General features: G+C 35.4%; 1 protein-coding gene across 1 annotated transcript; it reads right to left on the bottom strand.

Moving 5' to 3' along the window:
- Positions 1–203: 203 nt before the first annotated feature.
- TMA16 (translation machinery associated 16 homolog (S. cerevisiae)) lies at positions 204–8,269 on the bottom strand (the record flags this gene model as incomplete). Its single annotated transcript, XM_010021745.1, has 5 exons — positions 204–446; positions 2,030–2,072; positions 6,147–6,295; positions 7,344–7,428; positions 8,232–8,269. Coding segments are annotated over 5 exons (454 nt in total), but the record flags the coding sequence as incomplete, so codon positions are not given.
- Positions 8,270–11,342: the final 3,073 nt, after the last annotated feature.

Here is an 11,342-nt window from a genome sequence, read left to right on the forward strand (position 1 = left end):
GACAAACTACGTTGGCTTTGTCAACTCAGGAGCCAGCATACTAAAGAGAAGGTACATTATGAGAAGGACACAATTAAGATTTTAAGTATTCATTTATATTCAGAATTTTTTATCCAATAATATACAGCTTTACCCAGCAATATACTATTTACTGTTTACCATAGGTACACAGTGAGCTCATAAAAAAATGCAACTAGAAAAGCCTTTGCAAATATAGTTAGAATTTATTGTTGTTTCTAGTGATCATTAAAATAGGTTTCTTACAATGTCCTTCAGCTTTTTCAGCTCTTGAATCAGCTGGTGCTCATTAGGCCTCCTCTTCTGCTTTATTCGATTCTTCTTTAGCTTCCACATCTGCCACCTCAGGGTTACTGCAAGCAGCATCCATAGCTGAGAGCTTTTTCATTTTGATGTTCGGCAGTTTCCTCAGATCACCATCCCATTCTCTTAAAGAAAAAAGTAATGAAAACCCATTACCAATAGAAAGAAGGAATGTGGCAGAGTTACTTCACCTTTCTTCAGAAGACGTTAACTCAAGTGAAGCTGCTTTTCTGAATTATACTGCAGTATGAATAAGCACCAATGTTTTCACCTGATCTTGTATACTACACCACCTGTAACTTCTCTGTGAAGAATTAAGTGCTTTCATATTTGACATTCTGAACAAAAAATATGATTCATTTTATTCCCACAGACTGTTTGTTTCCTCAGGTACTTCAGGCCACCTGCTTTTAGGTTTGACACACTAAGCTCCCAAACTGCTTTTTTGTTGCTTACACTGGAAGAGTTTTTTCATCTGGAGGCGCAATTTACAGAGCTAATATCACATGCACATAAAGTCCTTCATTATGATTTATGGTAACTGTTAAATTCTTGTAGGACTGACTTCAAGAGGACACAAAATGTTAGTAAGCATGAAGGAGGCTGCATGAAGGAGGAAGAGTTCATTTATATATAAGTCAAATCCAGTACTCAATTAATGGAATGCCTTCCTGATCACAAGTAAGTGCACTGCATGGATAATTTTTTGCAAGGGCAAAGCCAGCATTCGTCAATTAGGAGACAGACACATTTTTGCTCTACCAAGATAATACAACACTTCCATCAGACATCCCAGTAAAAGAAGTCAATTGTGTATTTATAAACACAGCAGCCAGAAGCCTGTTGCTTCATTCCAGCATCCTCTAAGCATGACTTCTGGCTACATACCACCCCTAGGAGTTAGTGGCATAATGGTATATCATTCCTTGCAACATAAGCTTTCATTAAGGCTTTCCCACCCCACCCCCTCCCAAAGTATCTCATTTCACAGAGCTGTCAGCAAGAGCGTTCATTCAATCCATTAGCAAGGCATATTTGCTTGCTGGCCCAGATGAGCTAGCAGCTAGTTTCACAGCTCCCAGGTCCTGTAACTGGATACAAGTCCTCAGTTGGCTTAAGATTTACAACTAGTATGTACGCACAAATATCTACTACACCTAGAGCTGGATCTTAGAAAATACGACTAAGAACTTAATGCTGGTTTAGTTACTTAATGTTGAGTTCTGACTATAAATATCTAAGGTCACGATGTTATATGACTAAAATTACCATCTGAAATCTCATTTCGATAAAAAAAAACAGTGTTATTCAATTTATCAATAAATTCATGTCTTGATCCTTAAACAGTAACAGTAAAAGCTAGGGTGTTTTGCAAATTAGTGAATAGCTGAGGTCAGAATTCTAGGTAAAGAGAAAGCATTCTCTAAGAATATTGAAAAAAGATACTTAAGCTACAGAAACTGAATATCTACCTTTTGAAGGTTTCTAACCTTTCCAATATTTTAATGGTTAACCGTCACCAGCATTTAGCTTCTAACAGCTAATAAATGCTGAAATAGCAACAGCATACCTAGTCTGCTTTTTCAAATGACAAATCCTTTGACAGTTTCGCATAAATTCTTCTTTAGGAAAAAGGACATACAACATGTCAAATTCAGAAACATTGTTTTCCATAAACAGATTAGTAGTGATAATAAAAAGAACTTACCTGAAATATTTAAGATGCTTTCTGTTCATAATGTCTGGGATCTCTAATGGGAATGAAATTAAATTCTATTAGATATGTTACATTATTCATGAGTCTCATTTCAAAGAAAGAAATGTGAGCTAAAGGGCTGAATGTATTATTTCAGAGATTAAAAGCCCAAGAAAATGAGAATTCATATTAGAAAGTTTCTAAAACAATATATAAACAGGAAGACTTGTCACTGCTAAAGAAAAAGAAGTGAACTTACACCTAAAAACCAGTCCAGATTTCAGATGTACCAGTTACTGAAAATCCAATCCTGACAAATAATAAAAAGAGCGTGCTTCATTTTCTCTGGCACATCTGAGAAATAGCAAACTTTTAAGCACTTACAGTTTCCCTTTAGAAAGAGTCCAGTGAAGAAACTAATAATTAATTTATTATTTGATTTAAAAGCATAACTAACATCCTCAACCAAGATCAAGATCTGGTTATGCTTGTTTTTAACCGACATTCACTCACACAATAAAAAGACAATTACGCTCCTCAGAACTCACTATAAATACTCACAACAGATACAAGGTAAAATAACAAAACTTAGTTTCAAAGCTGGCCTAAATACACAGGCCTCACTCTAAATTAATGAGCACTAGGTGGTCTGTAAGTATTTTGAAATGTTTCTGGAAAAAACTTCGAAGCACTTAAGTCACCACTGCAAGCAACAGAGAGCAGTCGTTAGGAAAGTAAATCTGCTAATTCAAGTAAGAAAATGTAACCAACACTTAAATATGCTTCATGAAATTTACCATGCAGTACAAGAACGTGAGTGTTTAAAATACAGACACTGGGAAGAGTAGAGCAGGATGCCAGGTGTTTGAACAGAACACATTCTAATGGACTTCTGGCAGCTGGATGGCAAATGCTGAAACATCCTAGCCCCCACAAGAGAAAGAAGTTCTTCCCTTGCCTCAGCTATTTTACAAGGAGCAATGACAACTTGGTTTGCTTCTAGGACATGACTCAGTGATGTAAACAGTCAGTTTGGCAGAAGTGGCACCATGCTAATCTGGGCCAACTGAAATAGGTGCCGGCTGAGATTTTTATTTGTTCCTTCTGTGAAAGCACTGTTCCAACATTCAGTTCAGTGTTATTCTCAGACAAACTAGGATGAATGACAAAACTTTTAACTGTCAACCGCTTTTTTTGGTTGGGGAAAAAAAAACCCCAAACCCGAAACAAAAAGCCAAAAAGCCACCTTGTAAAGCATTGATACCTTTTATTAACTTACAAAGGACTTTTTTCAAAGAGAATATTCTAATAGTTTTATCTAGCCTGTCATCCAGGGCTCACCAATATCATGAGAAAGTAGGCATTCTGAGGGGGAGAGATTCTGTGACCAACCAAGATTTGGTACTGAATTGCTCTTTACTGCTTTGGCAGTGGCAAAGTTTTTTAAGTTATGCTTACATGTATGTTTGCAAACCACAGAGTTGCCAGATTAGGAACAGAACTAGAAACTCTAGTCCTATCTGCAGGAATAATGTAAATTACAACATCAACAAGAAAACTGCTTTACAAATAATGTAGATACATTTCAGGAGTAATGAAGTGACAAGAAGCTGCTAACAAAATTCAACAACACAGACAGACTGAATATTCCCTGTACAACTACTTTTTTTAAAGAAAGACTAAAATTTATTATGCTTTTGGACATCTACCACTTTCGTAAATAGACAGTAAAGACTAATTTTTCATTTACATATATCTGATATAAAGAGAGAGCAAGCATCAAATTTTAGAAGACTTCCCTAAATGTAAATAATTCATATCATGTAGTCTCTTCATAGCAAATGCACATGCATACAAGAAATAACCAAGTTCAAGAATAGGGAGAAAAAAGCCCAACAAATACCAAGTCAGTTATAAAAGCTCCACTCACTAGTTTCCAGGGATAATAATGAGCTAGAGCATAAAAGCACAGTTTCCAGCTGTTTTCCATTTATCCTCAATCTCTAATTACAGTATTTAGCAGCAACTATTTTCTCTGAGTTAATACTGTCCTAGACAGAGAGCAAAACCTGCAGCAGCTGTGATAACAAATAATGAATGATTTGAGAGTGTATTTAATATGTGAAGTTGCACCATGCTCCCTGAATGATTTACTTACTAATACTATAATAACCTCAAATTTTGCTTACAATATTTCTAGATTTTTCTTTATTTTTATGTTGTGCTTGTGCATTTGACATCTTTCTATCTAGCCTTACTGCTTTTTTTCCTGTCAGCTTTCTACAAAACAGTAAAGAAAAAAGGAAGAACTAAAATTTAAAAGCAAAATCAATAAGGAGATTTTCTATAACTGAGCTATTTGATGACATTCATAGTACCCATTGCCTATGACCTTTTCCCCCTTCTAAGAAATCGAAGATTATGCATGAAGTCATACAGATATTCCTGAATTCCTCTGCCACTGCAGGTTATGAAAATACAAAGTATCACTGGCAAAATTCTAAAGCCACAGATTTTCTTTACTGGTCAACATAAACTAGGGGAAAGAAGAGTATGGCACACAACCCAAACATTGCTGTGCTACGTATCCTAACCACAAAATAATGTAGATTTTTCATCTCTTCCATGATGTACTGTTAGAAGGACTGACTGCATCTCTATAATACTTTAGCATTGAAATTAAATTCATCACTCAACTCCAACATGCTTATTTATTGAAGCAAAATACATCAATTTCACTACTATTTTGACTTGATTCTACTCAAAACAACTCTTTGCTTTTTGCATTTTCATTATCCCTTTGTCTTTCTCCCTTATTTCACCAGATTACTGCTGCTTCCCCTCAGCCTAGTTCTGGCTATCAAATTTTCAGTCTTTTATTTCTCTTTCTCACATGTAGCTTTTATCTGTGTACTACCTCCAATACCAGAAAATACCTTCAAAAAGAATTTAAGTGTTTCTTCTTAAGAAGAAATTTTCAGCTTTAATGCTTGTTGTGGTTTTCACATGACTGCTCCTCAGATTTCATTAGATCATCTGCTGGCATAGATGGCTACGCCAAAGGAAGATAAACAGTAATAAAGAAAAAGTCAACAGGAATATCTGGCATGATTTTACTCAGATTTGTGATAATTGCCAAGGTGAGTGTTTAAAAACTCCAAGTGCTTTCAATTCCTCTACCCAAGAAAAACAGAAGGCAAAATTTTTTCTTCTACTTGTGGGTTATCATTTATGCATGTACATTAGAGCCTGAAGAGTAGATATGTCACAATAGCCCAGGATTTCTTCCTGGAATACCTCAATTTTAATAGTCAAACTCCAGAAATATTCAAATTCTGGAAATACATCGATACTACAATTTCTGCTGCATCATGCTCCCACATGAAACACATCTCAACCTTAGTGGAATATAAGGTCTTGTTCTGAAGAGGCTTTGGTTTTCTTCAAGTTCATGAACCCTAAAGTCCACTCTCGCATGTTAAGAAACTTCCTGAAGCTCCTCATGCCACTGGTCCACCTTGATGGAAAGGGGCAAGTCAGGCCACAGGTTTATCCCTAACAGTAAGTTTGTGTATCATCAAAAGAATGATAGAGAAAGCTGCATGTAAAGATTTCATTGTCATGAGTCCAGGCAACGAAGACCACCTAAAGAAAGTAAGTAATTTGTAGAGAAAGTGATGCTGACTATTGTCCACATGAGCAAATAAAAGTCTTCATGCTGATGTATGTTAAAACATGCACATCAACTGAAATGTACTTGTAAAATAAAAAATACTTCGTATATAATTAAGGTCCAAGCAAGCTGCTGAACAGTATTTGTATTTGAGACAGGTGCATTAAATCTCACTTTAGTTTCAAAAATGGGTTACAAATGCCGGCAACTAAAGAGGCAGCACTAGCAAAAATGCATAAAAGCAAAATATTATAAGAGAAATCTACGAATCAGATCTCCACCATCTTTTTACTTCTATTCTTTACACTGCCCCTCCTCTGCAAAGCAGATACCTAGCAGTTAGTCAATTCCTTTAAAGAGAAAAATAAAGACAATGCCTAGAAATTGCACCTAGATTCTAGCCTTGTGAGCAGGAGGAGGTATGACCACAGGATTTATTGTAATGCTTTTACATACCCATTCCATAGCCTTCATAGAGTTGTCTTTCACGTTCAATGGTCTGCTTGATGACAGTTTCCCGTGAACCATGCTGTCTGCCTTGTCTACCTTTAATACTGTTTTGTAATTCAATCTGCTCCAATTCAGCATCGAATCGACACATATAACTGAGAGAAATAAAATGCATTTATGCTAGATGCAGTCATGCGAAACTTTTGCAAAACAGAATTACTTTGATAATCTAAGGAGTTATTTTTCTAATTGTATTTATTTTCTAAATTAGTCAAGAGATGTTTCTTGGATTTGAACTATAATCTTCAAAATAAAAGCTCCATTTAGAATTCATTCGAATCATCTGTGGCATCCAGAAGATTAGGGGGTTTTATTTGCCTTTTTGTTTGATTTTTAAACTGTACTTGCATAAAACAAAACTCCCACATGATTATAATTCACTTGCTCTGGAAGACCAGTGTTAAATCTAAGTATTCCTAATTTTTAATTGCTGAACTTCAATAATAATATTTAAAGTAACATTCTTCTTTGGCATGTGTTCTACATCATCTCACAAAAGCTCTTATTGCCTTTGTGGTATCACTAGCGTTGATTAGCGATTCACAGGTTGCATGAACAGTGTAGGATATATGTTAAAGCTTCTGAAAGGAAACTGATATAGTATACCTGTATAAGAATACATATCTATTATGTTATCTAGTTACCAGGTGACAAGTCACAGGTACATACATCCAGAAGCACAGAAATAACTGAGCTGGTTTTAGCAGATTAAATTTTGGTACTTCCTGCCCTAAAAATTGACCCACCTGAGTACTGTTTAATCTTCTCAGCAAAGAAAATTAAAGAATAAAGGAGTAAGTAGAATGAAATCTGCACATTTAAGTGTCACTGAATAACCCAGCTGGCATGCCTTTACTACTGTCCAGATCATTTTGGGTCCTTCATGCAATACAAATGCAGAGATATACTTAAAAAATAAAAAAACTCCAAACACATGACTTATATGATTAATTCTAGTGTGAATATATGCATCTTTCAATACATAATTAACCTCAGTTCCAATAAAATCAACTATTGATATTATTAACAGTAACATATAAAAAGTCCTCCTCTGAGTCATCATCACTTCACAGATCTTATTTAGGAACATTATTTTAGAAGACAAATCAAGCTTTCCCATCCTGTTTTTGACACCAGTCTTACTTTTCAATTAGTTCACCAGCTTCCTTCTTTGTGTACTCAATTTTAGTGGGGTCCAGGTGACTTTGAAACCATTGCAATTTTTCTCCTACAAGAATAAATATCAGTGATTACAACAGCATTGTAGCACCAACGCAGATTAAAGTTCTTCAAAGCTTTTAAATTAACCCCCCATTTTTCAAGATTCTGAATGGCATCACACACTCACTGGTACTGTGTGTACCAGGTATGAAGGCACCTATAAAAGAAATATTCTCCCATCATTTCAGATGTATTTTATATTTTTCCTTACGCAAAAAATATAATACAATTTGCTTCACTCAAAATTAGTTTTTAAAATATCACTGTATCAACTGCTTAAGATGGAAACCTCAGAAGGCCCCAAGGCAAAGAAAAAACCCAACATGAACTCAGCAAGAGCTCTGATCATCACAATTCTTAGACAGATTAAATTGAAAAGATGCAGTGTCAATCATATGAAAGAGAAAAATATTCCAGGTTGTGTCTCAAAGTTTTGAATTTATATGCTAGCACAGTATGTCTGTTAACCTGCATATATTATTTTCTTTCACAAGCAATTAAAAAAACATGGAGACATGCACAACAAATATATGCACATTCATATAAAACAGATATTTCATCTGTACTGCACTGTTGTCATGTACACTGACTAAAGATTGCACTCTAAGTTACACGCCACCTCAAATTCAATCCTGTATATACTACTTGAGTGACCGTCAGGTATTTTAGCATTTCAACAAAATCTTTTAAGATTACAAAGTCTTATTATAGAGAAATATACTCTAACTAGGTTATCTATAAAATTGGTAAAACTTAAAATCTATGCTAAAAAGTTGAATACTGTATGCAGTAATAGAAGTTTCTGTTTACCAATGATACTCAAACGCAAAGCTCTGTCAGTCTTCAACCTAGCAGACAAAAAAAATAGGTATGTTAGCCAGGAATGAGTATTATGCAAACAATCATCACTTCCTTTCTCCAAAAATCATTTTTCTGGAATCTCAATAAAAGTCAAGGTACGGTTTCAAACAGAAATATTTGCAAAATTCAGAATAGTGTAAAACTTACTCTGCTTCATCTAAAACAAAAAATCTACTTTTTGGTAATATTACTATCTGAAATGTGTCCAGCTTCCAGTTAAACAATTTCTTGGAAGAAACTGGGACACAACACTTGTCTTAGAGGACAGCAAGAGGAATTTCACAGAAAACCTGCACTCTAATAATTTCCTTAAGTATTACTAATATTCTGCTGGTATGTTTAATCAAGAACAAATTTCACTGCACTGCATCCTTGCAAATCAAGCATACAATGTGAAAAATACCGTTCTAGTATCTAATACACTTGTAACAATTAAAGTGTGTCCTTAGTAAGCACTAAAAATTAATGTGTTAAGAAACCGAAATTAACAACTTTATTAAAAAAATTAAAAAAATCCATCTCAAAGTATTTTTAACTCCACCTCAGTCTCTGGTGGGATACGTGAAGCTTTCTGTACTCTACGGGATGTGTCTACACAATTCATTTTGGGATTGATTTGCATCCTATTGAGCAGTTATCAGAGAACACGAGTTTTCTAACAGGTAATACAGTGCCCCATATGTTTTTGTCTTGAACATGTCTGCAGCAATGAACATTACTGGATGACACTTTATTTCCAGAAAGGAAAATAATACATTGTTGGGATAAGTATGAAATTTGTCACTGGAAAAAATATCATAGCCATGCACGTTCAGTGTATATATCCAAGGACCTCTGATATTATTATTATACATTTTAATAAGAAAATTAAAATCATAACGAGTAGCGTCAGCAAAGAACAAATAATGCCAAAATCCAACACACTTCAAAGCTAATGTGCTCCTTCATTGAATTCCTTGTACTCTATAGAATTTAATACACATTTTATAATAACTGAAGTAATGCAAAGCATAGCAGTCTGTTACCCATCACAAAAATTTGGATCAAAAGAGAAAGCCCTACTTTCCACAGACAAACATACTTGTTTCATTTGGCCACAAACCTACATTACTAGAATAAAGATTAGCTTTTTCAAGGAGCATTTAATCTTCTGAAGACCATCGAAAATCCACTTAAAAGCACAGCATGTGTGAGCTGCTAAGAATTCCACCAATGCATTCAAGAAAAGCCTTTTCACTTTTACAGATATTCTAGCATCTGGGATAAGCATTTTTAATGCAAAAGTGTATAGAGGCCAAGTACAGGGTTTGAGTTTCATCACACCTGAAAGAATAAAAGAGAGAAAAAAAAAAAAAAAAAAGCAAAACCCAAGCTGGTTGATTTAATTAAAAGATTATAGTGTTAAAACAAAAACTACTCTTGTTCCTGTGGGTTAAGGACAGATCTGGATAAGACTATGTAAAAAGAAGTTGGATTAGAAGTCAGCTTTAAGACTCAGATGTAAAAGATGCCTTCAGTAAAAATTGTGGTAGGTAGCCTACAGAGAGCTTACAGCATGGAGTTTTGAAGGGTAACAGCAACCAAGAAAAGGACACATATTCCACACAGTGAAACTCCACACCAGCAGTTTTTGCTATGAACCTTGTATGGCAACACAGCCAGCTGAGCACGTCTGCAAAGCGTTGCCATGGAGAAAACTACAATGCCATCTGTAAAAGCTGCCTGATCAGAATCATAAATCACGTCATATATCTATGCTTAAAAACACTACAAATTGCCATTTGCACCTGCAAGGGTCACTAGATCAGTTATTTATCAAGGCAATTCAGTATATAACCAGGATTTTCTCCTGGAAGAAGAGCCCTCAGTCTCTAGGTGTCCACAACTTATGTCACAGTATGAGAAATAATGAATGATAGCATCAGATGTTGCCTTATTGTACATTTCATTAAAACCTCACCTCAATGACTACCAGAAGACAGTAGTATTAGCAGGGAGGCTAATCAAATAAGGTAAGCCAAAGAAAGTTCTTCTAATCTCTTTGCACACAATGAGTGACATCTTTTGCTCATGGGAAAGAGAGGGCGAGGACAGGGATACAATCTTGTGGCAGGCTGCCACTTCTTAATGATTAGAAGGACATATTTCCTCATTTCTTGTTTCAGGTTTCTAAATACCTTTCGTATTTCTCCCTACACATTTCCTTTTTTGTTAGCTTACATTCCAATCAGTGGCTTGGGTTAAGCATTTTAGGATACTTCTATATGAAAATCCATCCCTCTTTAAGAATTAAAAATCCTGATTTCTTGCAGATCATTTTTTTAGTTTTTCAGTTATACACAAAGAATCTGCAAAAGCACATCTCAAAGCATCACTGTTACAAACAAACCTATTTAATTTCTGTCAGGATGACCTTGTACTAGTTTCTGACATTGAGGGATAGCAGTGGATTGTTTATGTGAAACTGGTGGAGATACCTAGCCCTGAATCTAAGGACTTTTGGATATAAACCAGGAAAATTGATGTTGCAATCAAGAAGGCTATTCCAATAACACAAAGCTGACCAATGATTGAACCTTGGCAGAGAACTTCTGGGGGACATCTCATTAAATGACCACTGACGACCATCAAAGACCCCCATAGAGCATGCACAGTGATTAGGACGAATGACACAGCAAATATGACTGTATGTAAATTACTGATCAATCATTATAACTGAGAGAATACTACCTTGTAGCTTTTGTGTATAAATGTAACAAAGAAGCCAGCATGTGCTTGACTTGCGGAAATCCACCAAGCACCCGGGCCTAAATAAAAAACAAACTCCTTTGTGTGTATGCACCAGTTGGCTTATTGCACACCGGGTAACGAATCTGCTTTTAGGATAACACCACTGCTGCAAACAGCGCAAGCAGAAGCACAGTGGCTAAAGTGAGATTAAAAGGTTAAACGACAGAAAAGCTAAGGAGAAACAAAGAGCTCCACTAGGAGATATTTTAAGGTTACTGCTTACTCTTATGGGGTTACTTCATGCCAGATCCTTTTATATATATATATGTA

This window comes from Nestor notabilis, unplaced genomic scaffold (genome assembly GCF_000696875.1).
Source record: "Nestor notabilis isolate BGI_N333 unplaced genomic scaffold, ASM69687v1 scaffold5619, whole genome shotgun sequence".
NCBI classification, from domain to species: Eukaryota; Metazoa; Chordata; class Aves; order Psittaciformes; family Psittacidae; genus Nestor; species Nestor notabilis.